Source organism: Neomonachus schauinslandi, chromosome 9, assembly GCF_002201575.2.
Source record: "Neomonachus schauinslandi chromosome 9, ASM220157v2, whole genome shotgun sequence".
NCBI lineage: Eukaryota > Metazoa > Chordata > Mammalia > Carnivora > Phocidae > Neomonachus > Neomonachus schauinslandi.
The window spans coordinates 70,675,069-70,698,281 of record NC_058411.1 but is presented as its reverse complement, the minus strand read 5'-3'; the positions used below and the strand labels follow the sequence as shown (position 1 = coordinate 70,698,281).

Below are 23,213 nucleotides of genomic sequence, written 5' to 3'. Positions count from 1 at the left end.
CAATAGGGCAAAAGGGAGGGGCCTTGCAAGGATGATCCGGGGAGGGCCACCCAGGCCCACAAATGAAAGAAATGGGTTCTGCTCACGGTGCCCGAGGAGTGGATGGCACGGAAAGTGGACGCCATCCCCGCCCGGGAGACAGCCCAGGCTCCAGGCGACACGCATAGAGCATCGCACGCGGGAGCGGGCGGGAGGGGTGGGCGCGAGCGCGCGCGGGGTCTCACGCGGCTCGGAGGCGCGGCGCGCATGCTCAGTCCCGCACCTCTCCGGGCGGGGCGGGAGACGCGGGTTCCTAGGCTTGGCGGGAGGGGGGAGGGGGGAGGAGCGCTCGCGCAGCCGCCCCTGACAGGAGCGGGCTCGGCGGCTGCTGCAGCGCTCAGCGCCCGGGCCCTACCGGAGCCAGGTCTAGCATGTGCCGCGGCTCCCCGGCGGCGGCGGCTCCTCTGCAGCAACGGCAGCAGCAGCGGCCGCCATGGCCAAGCCCAGCGCGGAGCTCACCCGCGAGCTGCAAGGTACGAGGCTGCGGTGGTCTCCAGGACGCCCCGTCCCGGAGCATCCCAGACCCAGTGCGTTCCTCCCCGCGGTGCCTCCCCCTCTCCCCGCGCCCCATGCATTCCGACTCCAAGGCAGCCCCCTGCCCCTGCATCCTAGCTCGGGGCATCGCTGTCCCCGGAGCATCCTCTACTGCCCGCCTCGCCTCACCCTGTCAGGACCTTCCAGTCCCAGAGCCGCCCGTCCCGATCTTCGGTGACAGATGCAGTCCCCTGGCGCTCCCTGGGGCTGACTCTCACTGATCCTGGCCCATCCCTCAGTGAGGTGTCCAGTCTCTCCTCCGGAGAGTCCCCGCTTCCCCGCCGGGCGGGGCCCGGCCCGCCCCGCCGGGCCAAGGGAGCTGCCCCTGGTCCTGACCGCCTCTTGGCTCAGCACCCTCCCTCCTCCCGGCCCCGCCCCGGAACTGGCCCTGGGAGCCCCTCTGGCAGCCCCGCAGCTCCCAGGCCAGTGGGGCAAAGAAGGGAGTCAGGGAAGAGGGCCGGGACTGGAGCTAAAACCAAGAGCAGGGTCTCTGCAGCTCGCCTCCCGGAGGCCCCGTCTTAGCCTGCCCCTTCTCCCTACTCACACCCACACCTCAAGGTCTCTCCTGTTCACGTGGTTCTCAGACTCAGACCAAACCAAGGCCCGACCCCCCAGCATTACCATAACCCCTCTCACCCCCTGCCCCAGGCCGGGGAGCGCAGGCTAGCCCACGCAAAAACCAGGACGCTCAAGGGTACTCAGAGGCATGCTGCACCGTGGCAGTTTCCCATACCTACACACACACACATAAACACAATCATCAGATGTGTTTACACACATCTTTAAAGAAACTGCACCCCCACTACACACACACACACACACACACACTGGGATATCTGGATGGTTTTGCTAGGAAATGGGTATTGAGCTCGTTTAAACACTTAACTCCTCACCACCACCACCACCACCACCCCACCACCCCCCACCCCCGCAGCAGAGCTGTCTTTCACAACTACAAGCACAGCACACTCATTCACCTATCCACCCCTGCCAAGGCCATGCACGGGCTCCCTGGTGTCCTCAGAAGGCAGGCACACATGCATAGTAAAAGGCAGATGCTCACACCCAGACCACCCAGAATATAGTCAAAGGGACACCCCCACGCCCCCACACACTGACTCACTATGTATGTGTCAATGGCTGCTGGAGTGCATGGGTTGGAAAAATCCTTCACACCCTCAGAAGTGTAAGACACACCCTCCCACAGACAGTGTCACTCAGCAACTGTCCCCTGACTCAGGAACATCAGGAGCCAGAGTTTTCTGCACACCCCCCACCCCTCCTCTCTAATAGGAAGAGAAAAGCCACCCAAGAAGGAAAGCTCTCTTTCCCTGTTTATTTCTCCTCTCATCTGACCCCACTCCTGGAGAGCCCTGGGGAGGTGGGGGTGGCCAGGGTAAGGGGAGCTCTGAGCAGGCCCCCCAACCACCCACAGACAGCATCAGGAGGTGCCTAAGCCAAGGGGCCGTGCTCCAACAACATCGGGTGAAGCTGGAGACAAAGCCCAAGAAGTTTGAGGATCGAGTTCTGGTGAGGGCCCTGGGCTTGGGCTGGGGGCGGGGTGGGGGCAGGCAGAGGGGGTATAATCAGGGGCAGCTGGGCTGCTGAGAACAAGGAGACTGGGAGGCAGGGAAGACTGGGGATGGTGGGGGCACAGAGGAGACGAAGCCTGGGGAAACGGGCAGGCTGGCCTGGGTGGATGTCCAGGAGCCCGGGGTGGGGCATGAGAGAGAGGGAGGACCCGAGAGCAGAGGGCCACTGCTGACAGGGGTTGCACACAGGCTGAGGGGACTGAGGGAGGACAGGAGGCCTAGGACCCAGGAGCCACCATTTGCTGCTGATGTTCTCTTCCTCTCTCTGAAGGCCCTGACCTCCTGGCGCCTCCACCTCTTCCCCCTTAAAGTCCCAGCCAAGGTGAGTCGGGCTGAGGAGCAGGGGTGCACCTGGCATACTCCCTCCAGAATCAGGCAGCCAGGCCCTAACCTCAAGATGAGCATCCCCGTGTCCCCCCCACCCCACAGGTGGAGAGCTCCTTCAATGTCCTAGAAATCCGCGCCTTCAACACGCTCAGTCAGAACCAGGTGAGTGGCACCACTTGGGCCCTGCTCTTGGGCCAGCAGGAGGAAGGAGTTGATATTTGAGGCCCTGGTGCTCCCTTTCCTCCAGATCCTAGTGGAGACCGAGCGTGGCGTGGTGAGCATGCGGCTGCCATCGGCTGAGAGCGTAGACCAGGTGACTCGACATGTGAGCTCTGCCCTCTCCAAGGTCTGCCCTGGCCCCGGGTGAGTGGCAAAGGAGGAGTCTCTGAAAGGGTTAGACAACAAGGAGACTTCTCCCTCCTTCCCTCCTTCCCCTGGCCCTGGTCTCCTGGAACACTGAGGGGAAGAGCCCTTATGTCCCCACTCCTGCTTCTTCCCGGGGACCCAGAAGCTATAACAGGGAAAAAATTGAGAGCCTCTTCCCACCCGTCTCTGGGATGGATTTGTTCATTTTCCAGATGTCTAATCCGGCGTGGAAATGCTGATACTCCCGAAGGACCCCGAGACACATCCCCCAACTCCGAGACTTCCACATCTACCACTCACAGTGTCTGCGGTGAGCAGGGGCAGACTTGATGCGAGTGGAACCTCAACTACTCTGCCCTTGTCCAGAGTCCTCTGCGCCTGGGGCTTTGCCTGCCATGAGGAGCCCATAGCTCCCAGACCTCAGAGGTTCATGGTGTAGCAGGAACCCGGGACACTGGCCACATAAAATGACCTTGACCTTTCCTTGAACCCCAAGCCTATTCCCCTCGCCCTTACTCCTCATGGAGCCAGCTTGTGTCCTGCCCCACAGGTGGCTTCTCCGAGACCTATGCTGCTCTGTGTGACTACAATGGGCTGCACTGCCGCGAGGAGGTGCAATGGGTACGTTGGGCAGGGATCCAGCAGGTGGGCAGGTGGGACCCAGAGGGAGGGAGCAGGGGAGGAGGAGGGGAGCAGGTGTGATCCAGTTCCACCTCTCCAAGGATGTGGACACCATCTATCATGCTGAGGATAACCGCGAGTTCAATCTTTTGGATTTCAGCCACTTGGAAAGCCGGTAAGCAGATGGAGCAAAGACTTAGTTCCCACCCCCTTCCAGCCTCAGCCCCGACCCTGGCCCTTCCAGGCTCCCTCTTCTAGTCCTACCTGCAGCCCAGCTCTATCTCCCCAACTCCACTCCCCCTTGCCTTCTACCTGGCTAGACTTTCCCAGGCCAACCACCCCATCCCTAGAGTCTTCTGCTCACCACTTTCCTGCCCCAGCCACCTGCTCACCACTTTCCTGCCCTTTGAATCTGCCCACAGAGACTTGGCCCTAATGGTGGCAGCCCTGGCCTACAACCAGTGGTTCACCAAACTCTACTGCAAGGATCTGCGGCTGGTAGGGACTAGGAGGGGTGGGAGGAGGGGCCAGAGAGTAGCGCCCTCTCTGGCTCCTGATCAGAAAAACCCCCTCTGTCCTTAGGGCTCTGAAGTGCTAGAACAGGTGCTACATACACTGAGCAAGTCGGGGAGCCTCGAAGAGCTGGTGCTGGACAACGCCGGGCTTAAGACGTGAGGCCAGCCTCCTCCCTGGGCAGTGGTGCCCCATTGATGTAGTCTTAGGGTCCCAGAACCTCAGAGCATGATACGGGCCTCCACGCTATCTCCTCCAGCCCCTCACTTTATAGAAAAGGAGATTTAGACCCAAAAAGGGCACAAAGCAAGTTTATGGTCAAGCTGGGACTCAGAGCTAAGCCTCCTGGCCCCCCAGCTCCAAGGCCTCTCACAGTATGCTCCCTGCCCCATCCCCTTCTTCCATCAACTACCCAGCAGGGTGGGCTGCTCTAGTCTCAAAGACCCAAAGCTCAGCTTTGTCTTGGCACAACTTCCCAGGTCCTTCAGAGTGATGACAAGCTCCCAGGCAGGCCCCAAGCTGGTCCCCACCTGTGGGGAACTCTGACCTCTGCAGCCCCATGCAGGCAGGCAGGTGCAGGAAGAGGGGAAGCCCAGGGGCTGGGACAAACAAATCCTTCCTCCCCTTCCCTGAAGGGACTTTGTCCAGAAGCTGGCCGGGGTGTTTGGGGAGAACGGGAGCTGTGTGCTGCATGCCCTCACTCTGTCCCACAACCCCATCGAGGACAAGGGTGAGCCCCAGCCCTGAATCCTATACCCCCACCACAATACAGACCCCTGTCCTCACCCAGAACCCAACCCAGGGCTGAACAGGGGCTCTCTGGCCTGACGCCAGCCCTTGCCCCAATACTGCTGTCCTTGACCCCAGGCCTGTACCCACTTCAAGTCCCCACCCTGACTCTGCACCCCCACCCCGCTGCGCCCACCGCTAGCCCCTCACTGGGCCCATGTCTCTCTCCGCTCCCCAGGCTTCCTCAGTCTGAGTCAGCAGCTCCTCTGCTTCCCCACTGGCCTCACCAAACTGTGCCTGGCCAAGACTGCCATTTCCCCTCGAGGTACTTACACTGGGGCCCCTGACCTCTGACCCCTGACCTCTGACCCTCCTCTGGCACCCTCTGGAGCCTTGAGTCCCGGAGGTGTACCAACACACTCACACAGCATCCCAGGGATCCGAGGGAGGGAAAGGAGCCACATCGTAGGGTGGGGAAGAGTTGTGTCAAAGGGGAAGAGGTGGGGATGGGGGCCAACCCAGCTCAGTGCCCGCTGTGCTCAGGGCTCCAGGCGCTGGGCCAGACCTTCGGGGCCAACCCGGCCTTTGCAAGCTCCCTTCGATACCTGGACCTGAGCAAGAACCCTGGGCTGCTCGCCACAGACGAGGCCAATGTGAGTCCACGGAACAGAGCTCAAGCCCGACAGAAGCATGCTCAGGCTTCAGGACCTGGGAGTCTCTGCCCTGTAGCTTGGGGGCAGAGGGGCTCTATCACCCCTTCCCTGGCAGCCCCTCTGTCCTTGTTCGCAGGCCCTCTACAGTTTCTTGGCCCAGCCCAATGCTCTGGTGCACCTGGACCTGGCAGGGACTGACTGCGCCATTGACTTGGTGAGGGGTCGGTGACGGGAGAGCCAGCCTGAGGTGATTTAGGGAGGCCAGGGTGGGTCCCTGCCTCACCGCCCCTGCCTTGAGTGGACAGAGCTAGTGGGATGACTCCAAGTTCAGCTGAATTCTAAAGCAACGCGCACAGCTCACACCTGTGGGGTATGCCATCCCGGTCACTGCCCAAGGTTGTGCCGGCTGTGCCGAAAAGCCAGCCCTCCCTCCATTCCCCAGCCGGGCACCTGGCGTAGGGCTGAGCCCATCAGGAGGACAGGATTCTCCCTCTCACTTGAGCAAGGCACCTTGTGAGACCCTGGTGGCCCTGGCTTTACACAGTCACCACCTCTGAGCCTCTCCCCCACTCCTGGGGGTCAGGCAGGAAGTAGACCCCCTCTCCACAGAGGGGGAAGCTGAGGCATCAAGAGGCCAAGTGGGCATTCGGGGAGGGGCTCACACAGACCGACTGCCGAGGGTGATGAGCCAGGACCTTGATGGGGCGGGAGGGACGGGTCCTTGCCAGCCCCTCCCAACGCCCCTCTCAGCCCCTGTGAGACCCACCATGTCTCTCCCCACAGCTTCTGGGAGCCCTGCTCCACGGCTGCTGCTCCCACCTAACCTACCTCAACCTGGCACGCAACAGCTGCTCCTACAGGTGGGAGCACAAGGGGAGCAAGGAGGGATGGGACGAGCCATGGGCATCCCCCTCCCTTGCTGACCCCAGGAGTCTCCGCAGGAAGGGCCGGGAGGCCCCGCCGGCCTTCAAGCAGTTCTTCAGCAGCGCCTACACACTGAGCCATGTCAACCTGTCGGCCACGAGGCTGCCCCTGGAAGCCTTCAGGTCGGGTGGGTGCAGGGTTGGGGGCGTCCAAGAGGGAAGCATGAGAGAAGAGGGTGAGGGGTAGAGGTGGGCCTGCTGACCTTCCTCCCGCAGGGCGCTGCTCCACGGCCTCTCCCTCAACAGTCACCTCAGCGATCTGCACCTGGACCTCAGCAGCTGTGAGGTGAGCCCTCCTTCCCCCAACGCCACTGCCAGTCCCCCACCCATAGCCCCACTGTTCATTTCTCTGACCTTCATCAGACCCCGGCTCCATCTTGCCTCTGTGCTGCACCTCTGTGGCCCTCGGACCTGACCACACCTCCAGTTTCCCTTCTAGTCTGTAGTCTGTGTCCCTCTTCAGAGGTCATTTTCAGCCTCCAGTCTGCGCCACCCCCCCCCCCACTGCCCCCCAGCCAAAAGCTTTGGGGTGGGAGATACCAGACTTTCCCACCAGAGGGCAGGAGCGAGCTATCTCCAGAGCCACAGCCTGGAGATCTTTCTGGCTAAAAGGAGGGGAGAGAGCCCTAGAGAAGGATCTGGTGTGGAGAAGGGGCCTCCTGATTTGACACCTGAGACCTGGCATGGCCTTGAGTCCTGGTGTGACTACTTTAATCTCTAAGCATTAAAGGTGCCCTCTCCCCCTACCCCTGCTTTCCCCACCCCACCCCCACCGTGTCCCTGCAGCTCCGCTCAGCAGGAGCCCAGGCTTTGCAGGAGCAGCTGGGGGCTGTCACCTGTGTGGGCAGCCTGGATCTGTCAGACAATGGTGAGTAGGGGCACTTCCCTTCTTGGGGACCAGTGGGGTCAGGGTCTGGAGCATGGGGGAGAACCCCTCAAGATACTCCAGTGAGCCTTGGGCCTCAAGGCCAGACCTCTCCCATCTGTTGGCCAGGGTTCGACTCGGACCTCCTGACGCTGGTGCCTGCACTTGGAAAGAACAAGTCCCTCAAGCACCTGTTCCTGGGCAAGAACTTCAATGTCAAGGCCAAGTGAGGCCCCCTCCCCATACCCACAGACCTCACTCCATCATCCACGTACCCTTTTGGCTCACTGTATTACCTCTGGCCCCTCCCTGCTCAAGTCACCTCCTGCTCCTCCAGTAGTGTGACCCCAGCCCCTCCCCTCCTGCTCTGAGCCCTGACTCCCCACAGGACCCTGGAGGAGATCCTCCACAAGCTGGTACAACTGATCCAAGAAGAGGACTGTGTGAGTGCCGGGGCCTGGGGAGGGACCCATGGTGGCAGGGGCTGCAGGGACCGGGCCCAATCCTGCTCTCGCCCACATAGTCCCTGCAGTCACTGTCGGTGGCGGACTCGAGGCTGAAGCTGCGCACCAGCATCCTCATTAATGCGCTGGGCAGCAACACCTGCCTGGCCAAGGTGGACCTGAGCGGCAACGGCATGGAGGACATCGGAGCCAAGATGCTGTCCAAGGCCCTGCAGATCAACTCCTCCCTCAGGTGTGGCGCACAGCCGGCCTCACCTGGAGCCCCAGTCCCCAGCCCCCACGCCCCCTCCCTGCTTGCCTCATTGCTCTGACCCAGGCCCCCTGACCTGGAGCTCCGTCCACCCCCCCCACACACACACACACATACACACACATGCCCTCCCTGCTTGCCCCGTTGCTTTGTACCCTGGCTTCCGAGCACCCTCAGGCCCAGAACCATCCTGGAGTCAGCCCATCACCCAGGAAAGGAGGGAGGACTCCAGAGCAGGCTGTGTGAGGGAGGGGTCACCAGCTGCCATGCACTGTCTCCCTTAGAACCATCCTATGGGATCGGAACAACACATCTGCCCTGGGCTTTCTGGACATTGCAAGGGCCCTGGAGAGGTGAGCGGACCAGGGCTCTGTCCTGACCCCAGCCCCAGCCTCCCTGGGCCTGGACCAGGACTGATACACCAGCCCCTACCCCAGCTTGCTCAACCTGTTTGCACAGAAATGTTAAGAAAGGCCAAGGGTGAGGGAAATGGTCAGCAAGGGGGTTCTGGGGAGCAAGGGCCCCTCCTCACCTCTCCCCCCACCAAAGCTGCACCACTGTGCCTCGCAGCAACCACACGCTCCGCTTCATGTCCTTCCCCGTGAGCGACATCTCCCAAGCCTACCGCAGCGCCCCTGAGCGCACGGAGGATGTCTGGCAGAAGGTAGAGGCCTCAGCGTGGGGGGGCGGGGGCAGAACAGCAGGGGGCAGGGGCCCGCCCACATCCCGGGCCCTGACCCCTCCCACCCCGGCTTCTCCAGATCCAGTGGTGCTTGGTGAGGAACAACCACTCCCAGACGTGCCCCCAGGAGCAGGCCTTCCGGCTGCAGCAGGGCCTGGTGACCAGCAGCGCCGAGCAAGTAAACGTTTCCCTCGGGGACACACGGGGCATGCGTGGGGCTCGCGGGGCTCGGGCGCCACGTGATGGAGCATGCACACGCACAGGGGCGGGGCATGAAGGAGGCGTTCTGTGGCGGCCATCCCGGGACTGGGCGTGTGGGAGGGCAACAGACAGGACGTTCAGGGTCTGGCCTCGACCTGGCGAGAACACGTGGAGGGCCCCAGACAAGGAGTGTGCAGGACTGCGGGCGCTCCCCTGGACATTCCGGGGCCTCCCAAGAAGAAGAAAGAACAGGCCATCCAGAGACACCACCACCACCTCGTCAGTGCCAGCCTCAGGGGCACTGCCCCAGGGGACCCAGAAATGGGGTGCCTGGGGTCCCACCTGGGAAGATGAGGGTGCAAGGGCCCCCCTGACACTTCTGGCTCTGCTCCAGATGCTGCAGCGGTTGTGTGGCCGAGTGCAGGAGGAGGTTCGGGCCCTGCGGCTGTGCCCCCTGGAGCCTGTGCAGGATGAGCTGCTTTATGCTCGGGACCTCATCAAGGACGCCAAAAACTCACGGGCGGTGAGAGCCCTCCGCAGCAACCCCCCTCCCCCCGCCGCCATCCCCGCAGACCGAGAGCCCAGGAAGGCCAACCACACTACCCCAGGAGTATCCGGGCCCTGACCCATGCATCTGCCCTCCCAGCCCAGGGCCCCCGGGGACGCGGTCCGGCCCAGTTCTGAGTCTCTGCTGGTAACCCCTTCCTTCCGCAGCTGTTCCCCAGCCTCTACGAGCTGGGCCACGTGCTGGCCAACGATGGGCCTGTGCGGCAGAGGTTGGAGTCGGTTGCCAGTGAGGTGTCCAAGGCTGTGGACAAGGAGCTGCAGGCAAGTCCTGAGGGAGGAAGCCCACTGTTGACCAAGGCTCAAAGCCGAGGGCTGAGGTCAGCACAGGGAAATTACTGGGGACAAGAAGGAAATGCAGAGCTGAGGCCGCCCGCCCTCCCAGGGTGTCAGGCATTGCTAGAAAACAGGGCTTGGATTTTTTCCTGCTAGCTTCCCCTTGGCCCCCAACTCTGACCTCTCCCCTCTGGACTCCGATCCTAAGACTGACTTTCCCCTGTCCATAAGGTAGGGTGGAAGGGACGCTGACCAAAATGTAGGGAAGCCTGAGTGTCCCAGGTTCTGCCTGGCAACCAGCCCTGGAACGTTCGTGGACCCCTCAGTCTCACCAGAGGGGGCTGGAATAGACTACAGTCTCTTCCAGTGTGGCGCCAGCCCTGACCCTGTGCCCCTCTGGGGCTCTGGCCCCTCTTCCCCCCACACCAGGTGATCCTGGAGTCGATGGTCAGCCTAACACAGGAGTTATGTCCCGTGGCCATGCGAGTGGCTGAGGGGCACAACAAGATGCTGAGCAATGTGGCTGAGCGCGTCACGGTGCCCCGGAACTTCATCCGAGGGGCGCTGCTGGAGCAGGCAGGACAGGACATTCAGAACAAGCTGGAGTGAGAGGCGGAGGGGGTTGGCACAGGGATGGGGGCTGGATTTGGCCCAGAGCACTCAGGGACTTGGGGCCCAGCTATCAGCAATGAATAATGAATGACACAATCTCCATTACAAGGGATAAATCTTTAACTAACTGCAACCTTGCTATTTAGGGTCTGACTGGTCTTTGCCCTAGAAATGGAAGTGCTGAGACTGGGTTTAGGAGCTTGGCAGTGCACACAGATGTAAACACACACGCATAGTCATGCGCACAGCAAGAATCGCCTCCCAGAAACAAAGCATGGCCTCCTGGGAAGCATGGACAAAATTGATGAGTAGGGGTGCATGGACTACACTCTGGTCCCCCCCCCAGTTCTTATTGCCCCCCCCCGCCAGAGCTCTCATTCCGGGTGCCACCACTCACCAAAGCAAAGGAAAATGATCACACATATCCATAAAATGGCCAAGCTCAAGAAGAGCCAGTTTCTGGGCTTACAGCAGAGACCAGCAGGGTTCACTCAGCACCCCAATTTACCCAGCTCTGTTCTACTGGAACTCCAGGAGCCTGGCCTGGAGCCCCCTTGCTCCTCCTTCTCCTCATTTCCTCTTGGCTCACTCTCCCGATCCACACACACTTATGCTGGGGGTCAGTGGGTGGGATGGGACATGCCTTTATGGAGACATAAGGGAGACTAAGGTGCCTCTGTGGATGGCCAGGCCAGCTGCCCAATCCCTTAGGCATCTGGGGAAGGGCAGGGCTGAGGCTTGGGGGCCAGGGAGGCGGGGGGCTGAGCAGTCCCATCTGTGCCCACAGTGAAGTGAAGCTCTCAGTCGTCACCTACTTGACCAACTCCATAGTGGACGAGATCCTGCAGGAGCTCTACCACTCCCATAAGAGCCTGGTAAGGCTTCTGAACCCCAGCCAGGCTCAGGCACACCCCCTACCCCGCATCATCCCATCTCTCCCAAGCAACAATCTCCCAAAGCCCTGGATAGTGGGTGGCTTCCCTGGGAACCTGTTCACATTTGTCCTTCCCCAGGCCCGGCACCTGGCCCAGCTAAAGACGCTATCAGATCCTCCGTCGGGGCCAGGCCAAGGGCAGGATCTGTCCTCCCGGGGCCGAGGCCGGAACCATGACCATGAGGAGACCACAGATGATGAACTCGGGACCAACATTGTGAGTGCCTCCCCTCCTCCCCACTTTAAACTAGGAATCTCCAAAACACTGTCCCCTTCTATGTCTCTGGACTGCACTGTCCCCTGTCCCTGGGCCTGGTCTCATCCCCCACCCCAGTGCAGCCTCGCCTCTTCCCTCATCCCAATGCCTCAGCCACGCAAGGGTAGGGAGGCAGGAGGGGGCTCTAAAGAGACCGGTTTGTGAAGGATAGGAGGATTCCGGTGAGGCTCCAGGGACTTGCAGCTCCGCCCCACCCTTCATCTCCATTTCTGCAGGACACCATGGCCATCAGAAAGCAGAAACGCTGCCGCAAGATCCGGCCAGTGTCCGCCTTCATTAGTGAGTCCCCAGCCTCAATTCTGATGCCCTCCAGCTTCCCTCACCCTCCCCAGGCCCTGGTCCCTTTCCTTTTAATTCTGTCTCTCCCACCTGCTTTCTCCCTGTGCCTACTGCTGGTCCCTCTAACACTGCTGTGCCCACAGGTGGGAGCCCTCAGGACATGGAAAGCCAGCTGGGGAGCCTGGGGATCCCCCCCGGCTGGTTCTCAGGGCTCGGGAGCAGCCAGCCCACCGGCAGTGGCTCCTGGGAGGGTCTATCCGAGCTTCCCACTCACGGCTATAAATTAAGGCATCAAACACAAGGCAGGCCCCGGCCACCCCGGACCACCCCTCCAGGACCTGGTCGGCCCAATGTGAGTCCCTAAGTCCTCACAAGAGGACCAACTTCACTTAGCATGCCACAGCCCAGAGGTTCTAGCTTTAGGACCCTAATGCCGGAGACATCAGCCTTGGGGGATCAGGCAGGGGCTCGGGCAGGCCACCGAAAAAAGGATGGGATTATCCAGTTTTCCCAGGTAGGAAATCTCTGTCTGCCAGACAGCGGCAGTTCCCATTTGGGTGAGGGATAGAGCCAAGAGCCACCAAGCTTAGGAAATGCCCAGGGGGATTGAAGTCTCAATTTCCATGGGGCCAAAAAGAGGCAAAGCCAAGTCCAAAGGGGAAGGCCTTGAGTGGATGGGGGCAGTGGGGAGGACTTCCTGATCCAGATGAGTTACCCTCTAGGACGTTCCTCCCAGCAGGTGCCAGTGACTGGGACTCGTCAGGAGAATGGGATGGCCACACGCCTGGATGAGGGGCTGGAGGACTTTTTCAGCCGAAGGGTCATGGATGAAAGCTCCAGGTGTGGCACCTAGACACAGTTCCATTTTCTGCAGGCCTAGAGGCCCTGAAGGGCTCCTGTGTCCTCCCAGCAATCATGGAGGCTGTCCAATGGCAGGGTCCCAAAGCTGGTCTCTCTGGAATGTTTCCCCACATTCTCATCCTTCCCCACCCAGCCCTTAACTCTGTTCTCTGGCTCTCCTCAGGACAGCTGGAAAGGTTGGGGTCAGGGTGAACCACCCTGGGATGGTGGGGACAGGGGTGGGTGGATGGGGTGGCAGCAGGCCCTGGGATGGGATGACAGTTAGTGGAAAGAGGCCTGGAGGGTATATTCTCTGTCACAGTCCTGCAGACTCCCCAGCATCTGTCCAGAGGAAACTGAGTCACCTGGAGAAGCTGAGAGAAGGATGGGGGGATGGGGGTGCCTGGGAGGAAGGAGTTGCTGAGGAGATGGGGGGAAGGAGGCTGCTGGAGGATTATGACAGGAAGGTGAGGACGCCACCTCCCCTGAGAAGGAAATGGAAAGGTTTATGGGGCAGCAGGAGGGGCTGGGTGAGAGCGGAGAGTGGGAGGTTTATTAGACCCAGGACTACACTAAGAGCCTGAGCGACCTCCACATCTGGCATTTGCATCTGCCCACGGCTTTCTCACTAACTCACCCCGACCCTGCCCAGCTACCCCCGGACCCTGCGGACCCTGCGGCCAGGCCTCTCGGAGCCGCCGCTGCCCCCACTCCAGAAGAAGAGGCGCAGAGGCCTGTTTCACTTTCGCCGGCCCCGGAGCTTCAAGGGGGACCGGGGGCCAGGGTCCCCCACCACTGGGCTCCTCCTCCCTCCGCCCCCACCCCCACCCCCAACTCAGGAGAGCCCCCCCAGCCCAGACCCCCCGAGTCTCGGCAATAACTCCTCCCCCTGTTGGAGCCCAGAGGAGGAGAGCGGCCCCCTCCCTGGATTTGGGGGAAGCCGGGGGCCTTCCTTCCGCAGGAAGATGGTAAGTGAGGTGAGGTGTTGCACCCTCCCTGGTTGCTGCTCTGCACATAGCCCACCCATTTGCCCTACCCCGGGCAGTTAATGGGACAATGCTAGGACTCGGGGTTCTGGGGAACTTTGGTCATCCCAGTGGCCCCCACTTCTTGAGCAGTCTAGGCCTGGTGACCCAGTGCATGCTGGGAGTGCTGCATGCAAAGGAGGGAAAGGAGGGACTCCTCAGAGGAGGGCTGGAGGGTCAGAAAAGAGTCAGAGGGTTGGGGCAGGGCAGCCCCAGGGCTGGGGTGGGGGGGGCAGGGACCTTCCCCTACTCCCTTGCTGCCCACAGAGCCCCTTCTCCATCAGGAGCTGCTTGTAAACCCGAGGCCTTGTTCCAGGGCACTGAGGGGGCGGAGCCAGGGGAGGGGGGCCTGGCCCCTGGGACGGCACAGCAGCCAAGGGTCCATGGTGTTGCCCTTCCTGGGTTGGGAAGAGCCAAGGGTTGGAGCTTCGACGGGAAACGAGAGGTGAGGGGAGCCCAGGCACCCAACCGTTGTTATGGATCCTTGTCTGCCTTCCCTTCCCAGCCCCGTCCCTGCTGGGCCAGGGGAGTGATTCTGTGGTGTTAGAAGGTGTTAGCTGCAGGTCTGCTCATTCCACACGCTTGCCGGCCACGAAAACCTGGGCGGGTCACCTAACCACTGGGAGCCTCTACCTCCTTGCCAAGCGGGCAGGCGTAAAAATACTTACCTCTAGAGCTCCCTCTCTGAAACTTCGGTGACTTGATTACCACCTTTAAGACTGATTTTTACTTTCTCCACATACCACCTGTATTATTATATTTACATAGTCTTCTTTCAATCAACTCACCTTTTTAACTTACTCTGGTCCTAAGTGTGATCATTTTTTCAAATCGTGGGCTTATTGTACTAGTCATGTTTTTTTTCTACCACACAGAAAATAAACACGGAACTATTAAAATAACAGTACGCTCCTTCGTGTAAACCATTTCTTACGCCCCTCAGGGGGTAGGGGTGCCACTGCGGGGGGAAAAGGTCCAAGAGTCTAGGGACCAATGCCAGGAGAACGGCGTGAGATGCCAGAGCAGAAGCCCCTTGTTAACTGCAGCCCCGTGTGGAGGACATTTTTCTTGTGACCTGACTCAGATGTCCTTTCAGGGCACAGGCGCAGACCTGGAGGGCAGCGTCCAGGCTTGGCAGAAACGGCGCTCTTCAGACGACGCAGGTGAGAATGGTCGCCCTCACTTCCTCTCCTTGACCCCTCTCTCAGGGGCCCCTCTGATGTGCCCTTCCCCTGCCCCCTTTCCCGTCCCCTCCCCGAACTCCAGGGCCTGGAGCCTGGAAGCCCCCCCCACCACCGCAAAGCAGCAAGCCAAGCTTCAGCGCCATGCGCCGAGCCGAGGCCACGTGGCACATAGGTATGGATCGCCTCTTCCCAGGCAGCCGCACTGAAGGCCCGGGCTGTGTCCAAAGGACCAGAAGCCACAGCCCCTGTGTTGGGGAAATTCACAACCAAGGTGGGGCAGTGAGGAAGTCACCAGAGTAAAGAGGTTTGCGGATATTTACAAAGCTACATCCAAAAGAAACCAACAAGCCGATCCAAAGCAAGGTCCCACAGAACAAAAGTGGCTTTGCCAGCCAGGGTTAGGAGATAGGAACAACACTTTGTGGATGGTTCCAGGGAATTCTGTAGGGCAGGCGCCACCTCTGGCCACCACCAGCAGAGCGGCACCCCTATAAAGAAAGCCTCTCTCTCTGCACCTCACCTGGGTAAGACGGTAGGCAAGTACCAGCCGTGCCAGACCCACCTCAGACATTACAGTCTCCTCCAAAAGTAGCTGGCCAAGCCATCCTCAGTCCACTCAGAAACGTGCCACAAGGAAGGGTCAGAAACCATGCGTGTCAGTCCCCGTTCAGCCACCACCAGTGTTGCCCTTAAGCGAGTCATTTACCTGCTGGCTTCAGGACTCTGAAGGGGTAAATAAACTGTGATAGGATGCTTGCTTTCTGCTGGAGCACCTTTTACTTAAGGAGCCTCTGAAGGAAAGCCGGTCAGCTCGGCATCAACTTAATTGCCCACAGGCCTCGAATATGACCCTCCAACATCACTGACACGGACAAACCTCCTGACAGAGGTAGACACTTGCTCCCCGTCCCCACTGCCATCCCAAGGCTGGGGCACAAGGGCGTGGCGCAGAGGCTGTGCTCCCGGCCTGTCCTCCAAGGCCGTCCCAGCACGGAGGCCATCTGGGCCGATTATCCCATCCCCCACACACACCCGTTAAAACACCTCAAGCGAGGCTCCATCCCTCATTTAGGAAACCACAAGAGTCAGGTGCTCCACTGTGCACACCCCTACCACCAGCACCCTCCAGGCCCCCTTTTACTCACACCTCACAGATATACACACAGACAACACCTTCCAGGTGGCACACCCTCAGGCTCAGATTGCATAAAGCCACAGAGATGCCGGGGTGGGGGGGCGGTGGGGGGAGGGTGCCAGGGCATCTCTCCCCAAGGCTCTCACCATCTAAATCAGACTGGCAGACAGAGTCCTGGGAATGCCAGCTTGCAGCCTTGGCAGAGCCCCGGGGCGCTGCAGGCCTGGCTGGGCAGCCATGCCTGCGGGCCCAGCAGTCCCGGGGCCCTGGCTCTGCCCAGCAGGAACAGGCTCAGGCCCTGCTCTTCAAGAGGAACAGCCAGGCCAGAGCGCCCCCCTCCCCACAAAAGCTGATGGGCTCAGGACAATCCTGGAGACCAAGGCCTATGGAAACACGAGAGCAGGGGCCGTGCAGGGCAGAGACACAGGAGCAAATGGACTTGGAGAGGAAAAGTCCTGGTCTCCGGAATGCCTTTTCCTGCAGCTTCTCCTCTCTTCCCATCCCCCAGCTGAGGAGAGTGCCCCCAACCACAGCTGCCAGAGCCCCAGCCCAGCCTCTCAGGACGGGGAGGAGGACAAGGAGGGGGCCCTATTCCCAGAGAGGACCGTTCCCGCTAGGAATGCCAAGGTGAGGGCCGGCAAGAAGGACGGGAGAGGCCTTGGGACAAGGTGAAAAGACTAACTGACCCAGCATTTTTCTTCTTCTGCCAGCTGCAGGACCCCCCTTTAGCTCCACGGCCCCCCAAGCCCATGGCTGTGCCCAGGGGCCGCCGCCCCCCCCAGGAGCCAGGGAGCAGGGAGGAGGCTGAGGCTGGGGGTGCAGCCCCAGGAATGAACAAAGCCCGGCTGAGGCTGGGCTCACAGCAGGACCAGGAGGAGCCCGAGGTCCAAGGTCTGCCCCCTGGCTAGAGGGGGGATCGGGGTGCCTCTGGGACCCTGCTGCCCATATCAGGACCCCCTCCCGGGCTTGGAATGAGTCACAGCCTGGATAAGTGCCCGGCCGATGAGCCCTACTCATGTACCAGGCCTGCCTTGACTGTCATTTCAGGGCCCCCAGATCCAGGCCGCCGGACTGCCCCCCTGAAGCCCAAGAGGACACGGCGGGCACAGTCCTGCGACAAGCTGGAGCCTGACAGAAGACAGCCCCCTGACCCCACAGGTGCCAGTGGGGTGGGCAAAAGGGCGGTCCCCCTCTGCCTGACATGGCATACCCCACACCGAGAGGCTGGCTCTCCCTGCCCAGGAAACAGGACTCCCCGGATTTGTCCCCAGCAGGAACCAGTGAGCCAGGAACAGACTGACAGCCACTGCAGCACCCTGCCCAGCCCTCCTCTCAACATGTGCCTCACAAGGACTCAGACCCCCACCCACCCCCCCACACCTCCAGGCCCTCTGCCAGCCCATCCCACAGGGGCAGGATGGCAGGATGAGGTGTGGGGACAGCAGGTGGGGGACAGGAAGGGAGGGAGCGACCTGGAGAGAGGGAGGCAGAGCTTGGGGCAGGGCCGTCTCCTCTCCTGGAAGGGCGGATCTGTCCCTCTATCCCCAGGGACTCTCTCCCTCCTTGTATAGAATAAAAAAACAAAATCACTGCCTGCCTCATCTCTGCTGTCTTCCCCATTCACTGCCGCCACCCCCCACCATCTGCTCCCCTTTAATGCTCAGTGCTTGGCCACAGTGGGGAAAAGTAAAGAATCCCCCACAGGGATGGGAATGGGACTCTGACAGGAGAAAGATGGACCTGACAGGTGCTAAATAGGAGGGTACTGAAAAGTGTCCCCTAAGTGGGGGGCAGGGGGTCATGTGCAGAATCTGGGCTGAGCTGGCTGGAACAGAGACCAAAATGACTGAAATCAGTACCAGTGTGTGTCCAGCTCTGGGGAGCGCAGTGGGGTCGGAAGACCCCGGTGTACCAGGAGAATACTGGGGAGCAGTGTGCTGTGTGGTGTGTGTGCAAGCTTACACACAGGCAGGCTCACGAAGGGTGGAATTAAATGGTGCTGTGTTGTCTTAGGGGTACCATCAATAGTCAGAAACCTCAACAGTAGGGTGGCCTGAAGGTGAACAGAAGTGTCACCTTTGAGAGATGATCAAATTAATTGCTTCCCATTGGTGTACTAACACATCCCACCTCGGCGTTCGAGGCTCCATTCAGGGGCCTCTTCTCTGTGAAGCCCTTCCTGATGCCTTCCCCTGACTGATCTATATTGAACCCTCCCTCTCTGTGACCCGTTGCTTCCTGAACCAGTCCGTAATTTTGCACCCATCACACTTCATCGCATTTGTGTGTTAGCTTATCATCTTTCTGTCTGTGGGTCTGTCTGTTCTCTAGCCCTCTCAATCACCTGAGCAGCCCCAGCCCCCGACTCCCAGGGGATGTTCAACAAATGGCTGCTAGCTTAATACGCAAGTAGCTTAGAGGATGGAGGGTAAAGATGTTCCAGGGAACCCTCTCATGGACTCATCCCAGGTCACCATGGACCCAAATGTCTTCACGTGTGGCATGCAGCAACCCAGGCAATCGCTCACTTTCCCCGGTCTCACGAGGGAAGGACTAACATCTTGTTACCTCAAGATCTGTGTGTGACATGGCCCCTCCCACAAGGATGTGACCACACGCGTTGAATCTCAGGGGGGGTGTGGGGTGAGTTGCGGGCACTGGGAAGATGCCTCTGGAATCAGCCCCCTTCAGCACATCTCCCTCCTGGCAGCCCCTGCTTCGGGATGGGAGACGATACGCCCTTAAGCAATTGGCGTCCGTTTCTTTGTGTGTCCCTGTTGAAAAGCAGCTAGGGAACCGGACCTCATTCTCCAAGCTATGAGATGTCGCGTGGTACGGGATGGTTTTGAAGGAGCACGTGAAGATCTCCATTCTGTTGTGTTTGGGTTGGTGTGAATGGGTGTATGTGTGTGTGACAAGTATAGCCCCGTGTTCCTTTATGTGTTACTGCGAATATCCTCGACAAGCGTGCTGTGGAGAGTGCTATGAGACTGGGTGTGTTTCCCTATGTGTATCCGCGGGGCTGTAACTGTCGTGGTGTCACAGTGAGTTTATGTGCTGGCGCCTGTGCGTGTCAGGATACGTGTGAGCCCATGAGTCGTGGGTGCATGTGTCTCCATCATCTCCCCGCGTGAATCTGTGTGTGTGTGTGTGTGTGCGCGCATGCACGCGCGCACCGCCACAGTGTGTGCACAGCTGTGGGTGTGGTGTGAAGGGGAAGATGTGTGTCACTGTGTCTGTGGGGGTCCTGCCTCTGAGCCGCCCCCGGCCCCCCCCCCCCCCCCCGGTCTGTGGCTCCCTCCCAGGCAGTGGCCCTGCCCCTCCCCTCCTCTCCCTCCCAACCGGTCTGTGCGGGGGGAGCTGGTGCTGCGGCCCCCCCCACCCCTCCCCATCCAGGCCCCATAAATAGCAGCAGAGCCGGAGCCGGAGCCGGCGCCAGCGGCTGGAGCAGCAAGGGAGTCAGGGCCAGGGCCAGAGAGCCGGAGAGAGGAGCCCCCGACTAGAGCCCAGGTGAGCCTCCCCTTCCTCCAGCTCAGCCCCAGCCTGGCCCAGCCTGGCCCCGTCTCCATAACAACGTCTTCCCCGGCCCCCAGAGAGGTCTCCCGTCCTGCCCGATCCCCTCACCACCCCATGCCCCTGCCCATCTCAGGGACCCTGCGAGAACTGGGAGACTTGTGGCTGGAAGGCAGAGACCCCCACCCACCCACCCAGACCCTCCCTCACACATCCAGAAAGGTACGCGCTATGGGGAGGGGGGTACCCAGCCAGAGAAGGGTCCCAGTTCTGAGGGAGGTATGGGAACGGGCACACCCTCCTGGATACAGGCACACGGCTAGGGGACAGACACACAGGGCGGGGGCATTCAGACACACCAACGCACACTCGCTTGGGGGACGCACGACACGGGAGCAGACAGCCTCACCCAGCGATGTGGACAGACACAGATAGATGGACTGACCGGCCGCGAACTCGGGCCAGCATACCCCTGCCTGCTGCTGCCCGAGGCTTGGTACCACTGCTGGGGGAGGGTGGCATGCGTGCATCCCACGGGCAGCATGGAGGGGGCTGTGGCTCCCCAAAAATCCTGTCGCTAAGAGACAGTGCCAGTGCTGCCAAGAAGTGTGAGAACAGGGGAGGTGGGGAGGGAAGCGAGAGTTGTCATAGTGGGAGCCCCTGCCAGGAACCTGGAGGGGCTCTCAGCAGGGACAGGGCTCTGTCTCTACCAGCCCAAGCCCAGCACCCCTCCCTTGCCATAAGCCACCCAGAAGGTGAGCGGGGGGAGGCGGAGAGGGACAGCCCCGCCGGGCATCTTACGACCTGCCTCCTCCTGCCCACTGCAGACTCCGTTCCTGAGGCTCATCCCTTTCAGGCTTCCAGGGGCTCCTCCACCCATTTCCCCACCCCCTTGCCCCAGTTCAGCTCCCTCGTGCCAAGACTGAGTGCAGTGCTGGCTCAGACATCAGTCGGGAAATAGCAGAAGGTGCTGAGATAGCAGAAAGCCTGAATCAATCAATGGCCTAGGAGCCAAGACTGCCAGGAACCCCCCACACACCCCCAGCCCTCTCCAGCCCCATCCACACAGAGTAGGCCAGCAGGGGTGACAGAGGCACAGGGCTGTGCAAGGGTGGGAGGCTCAGGTCCTCTGCTCTCCCTGTTCACAGCTCCAGGGAAGCCAAGCTGAGGGCAGGCGTGGGGGTGAGTAGGGGGGAAGCAGGAGATCCATGAGCTCCTAGGGCCTCGGGAAGTGGGACAAGGTGGGAGTGGGGCCCAGGTTCCCAGAAGACAGACCCCTCCCCTAGCAGATGTTCCCTTTCCAGCGTCCAGGCCATCTGCTCTGTCCCCACAGTGACATGTCGGACCCTGAGATGGGATGGGTGCCTGAGCCCCCAGCCATGACACTGGGGGCCTCACGGGTGGAGCTGCGGGTGTCCTGCCATGGCCTCTTGGACAGAGACACACTCACCAAGCCCCACCCCTGCGTGCTGCTCAAGCTCTACTCTGATGAGCAGTGGGTGGAGGTGAGAACGGGCTCGGGTCTTATCTTAACTAACCTCCTGGCCTGGGAAGGAGGGGGGCTGGGAAGGGGCAAGGAAAGCCTCCTAGGGGAATGTGAGGACCCTGAGGGGCCTCTCCTAGGCTGTGGGGGTAACCCTGGAGACAGGTGTGCCATCATTACAAACACAAACCGTTTTACAGCTTCCAAAGTCCGCAGAGTCCCAGAGGGTCCTGAGATGGGCCCAGAGGAAGTGGCACAGCTCCCAAAGGCCTCATGGGAGCCCCAAAGGACTGATGATGGTTCAGGGGGCTGGCAGCACCCTGAGCTCAGGGTCGAACCTAGCAAGGGAAGGGCTAGTCACAGGGGATGGGGGAGCCCGAGGAAAGCTAGCATGAGCAGGGTGGTCCCGGGCAGGGAAAAGAAGCCTGGGTTCCCAGAGGGCCCTTGCCCCTCCTGCCGCAGGTGGAGCGCACCGAGGTGCTACGCTCCTGTTCCAGCCCGGTCTTCTCCCGGGTGCTGGCCCTTGAGTACTTTTTTGAGGAGAAGCAGCCCCTGCAGTTGCACGTGTTTGACGCTGAGGACGGAGCCACCGGCCCCAGCAATGACACCTTCCTGGGCTCTACAGAATGCACCTTGGGCCAGGTTTGCATTCCCATCCACCCCCCCACCCCCAATCAGCTTCTGCCTCTGAAAGCCAAAATAACAGAGAATCAACTCTGGAGCGAGTTCAGTCTGGGCCTTGGACCCCATCTCCCCCATTCCCTGCTGTGCAGCCTTGGACAAGATACTTAACCTCTCTGAGTCTTAGTTTCCTCATTTAAACTGTGCCTACTCTTAATGTTGCTGTGGAAATTAAGTCCAACCCTAGCCCAAGTACAGCCCCTGTGAGCACTCGAAGGACACTTATTACTCCATCCCTTGTTACCTGGCCAAGGCAGGTGGGGGGTGTCACAGCTGGGGCTCCCTCCACTTCCATCTCCAGATCGTGTCACAAACCAAGGTCACTAAGCCATTGCTGCTGAAGAATGGGAAGACTGCGGGCAAGTCCACCATCACGGTAGGCAAGGTCACCTGTAGCCCCCCACCTTGGGTGGGGCATTCAATGCCCCCTGCATGGACATCCATGGTGACATTATGTCCAGGACTGGTCCCCACCTAAGGGAAAGGGCAAAAGGTGGCCCTTTGGATGGTAGGGAGAAATCCTGCCACTTGAATCCCCCTTGCAGATTGTGGCCGAGGAGGTATCTGGCACCAATGACTATGTGCAGCTCACCTTCAGAGCCCACAAGCTGGACAACAAGGTTGGAGCCCCAGAGTCTAGCCCCCCGTCTTCCTTATTAGAGAGCCTAGGCCCCCCACTCAAGACGAATCAGTGCTGCTCCCTTCTCGGTGTTAGCCGCCTCCCCCGGCCGACCTCACCAGGCTCACGGGTCCTTTCTTCTGCACCCCCAGGATCTGTTCAGCAAGTCTGACCCTTTCATGGAGATCTATAAAACCGATGGGGACCAGAGTGACCAGCTCGTCTGGAGGACTGAGGTTGGTGACTGGGGCCGTGGGGAGGGAGGAAGGAAGAGCAGAGTAAGGGGATGTGGCTAGGAGGTGACCGGCTCTCTGGTGCCTCTCCAAGGTGGTGAAGAACAACCTGAACCCCAGCTGGGAGCCATTCCGCCTGTCCCTGCACTCCCTCTGCAGCTGTGACGGCCACCGGCCTCTCAAGGTGAAGCCCCCCGCCAAGCGAGGACAGCCGACCGGAGCAGCCGGCCTCTGGCTGAGACACTGCCCCTGTGTCAAGACCCTTCCGTCTCCCTCATGTGATAAGCCCTTCCCACGGTGGGGTAAAGACCCAGTCACAGCTCAACGTTCCCACTTTGTGTACCTTTTATCAAGGCCAAAGTCCCTGCCAGATGGAGCCAAAGAATAAAGATCAGCAGGTAGCCTCTTTGGGCAGGCTGAGGACACCTGCTGGGGCCCCCCGGGACTCTAAGCCCCAACCTCCCTCAATCCCTCGCCCTGCCCCCAGCAACCACGGCAAAGCAACCCTGACCCTCTCCCCTCCCCTCCTTGCCTTCTCAGTTCCTGGTGTATGACTATGACTCGAGCGGGAAGCATGACTTCATCGGCGAGTTCACCAGCACCTTCCAGGAGATGCAGGAAGGAACAGCAAACCCTGGGCAGGAGGTGTCACCAAGATCCCCGGGGGGAATTCTGAGAGGGCCGAAGAGCCCAGTATATGTGATGGGGGAGAGGGTGGAAAGTACCCGGGTTCAGTCTAAGGACAGAGCCCTGGGGGTCTTGGTCTGGGAGGCTCTGCTGGAAGGGAGCCAAGGGGTCA

General features: G+C 60.5%; 2 protein-coding genes across 3 annotated transcripts in view; both read left to right on the top strand.

The window, feature by feature from the left end:
- Positions 1 to 472: 472 nt before the first annotated feature.
- On the top strand, positions 473 to 17,185 carry CARMIL3 (capping protein regulator and myosin 1 linker 3). Its single transcript, XM_021695525.1, has 40 exons — positions 473 to 512; positions 2,009 to 2,103; positions 2,437 to 2,487; positions 2,595 to 2,654; positions 2,740 to 2,855; positions 3,071 to 3,168; positions 3,409 to 3,479; positions 3,581 to 3,654; positions 3,902 to 3,977; positions 4,062 to 4,150; positions 4,628 to 4,722; positions 4,960 to 5,046; positions 5,265 to 5,374; positions 5,511 to 5,588; positions 6,158 to 6,234; positions 6,316 to 6,420; positions 6,514 to 6,583; positions 7,084 to 7,165; positions 7,292 to 7,388; positions 7,551 to 7,605; positions 7,686 to 7,858; positions 8,161 to 8,229; positions 8,447 to 8,540; positions 8,638 to 8,736; positions 9,154 to 9,282; positions 9,474 to 9,587; positions 10,029 to 10,204; positions 10,999 to 11,086; positions 11,225 to 11,362; positions 11,638 to 11,701; positions 11,845 to 12,053; positions 12,441 to 12,541; positions 13,194 to 13,509; positions 13,883 to 14,011; positions 14,663 to 14,729; positions 14,833 to 14,922; positions 16,394 to 16,512; positions 16,596 to 16,776; positions 16,933 to 17,043; positions 17,160 to 17,185. The coding sequence occupies exons 1-40, from the start codon at positions 473 to 475 to the stop codon at positions 17,183 to 17,185; spliced, it is 4,119 nt and encodes a 1,372-aa protein (XP_021551200.1).
- A 2,104-nt stretch (positions 17,186 to 19,289) lies between these two features.
- CPNE6 (copine 6) overlaps positions 19,290 to 23,213 on the top strand; it is a 6,170-nt gene continuing 2,246 nt past the window's right edge. The window contains exons 1-8 of one of the 2 annotated variants that reach the window (XM_021695417.2): positions 19,290 to 19,395; positions 20,710 to 20,903; positions 21,344 to 21,523; positions 21,864 to 21,938; positions 22,108 to 22,182; positions 22,334 to 22,417; positions 22,509 to 22,598; positions 22,955 to 23,059. In XM_021695417.2, the coding sequence (XP_021551092.1) occupies positions 20,736 to 20,903; positions 21,344 to 21,523; positions 21,864 to 21,938; positions 22,108 to 22,182; positions 22,334 to 22,417; positions 22,509 to 22,598; positions 22,955 to 23,059 (777 nt within the window). In that variant the 5' untranslated portion in view covers positions 19,290 to 19,395; positions 20,710 to 20,735. The remainder of the gene's footprint in view (positions 19,396 to 20,709; positions 20,904 to 21,343; positions 21,524 to 21,863; positions 21,939 to 22,107; positions 22,183 to 22,333; positions 22,418 to 22,508; positions 22,599 to 22,954; positions 23,060 to 23,213) is intronic. The other variant, XM_021695416.1, reaches the window with a different exon arrangement.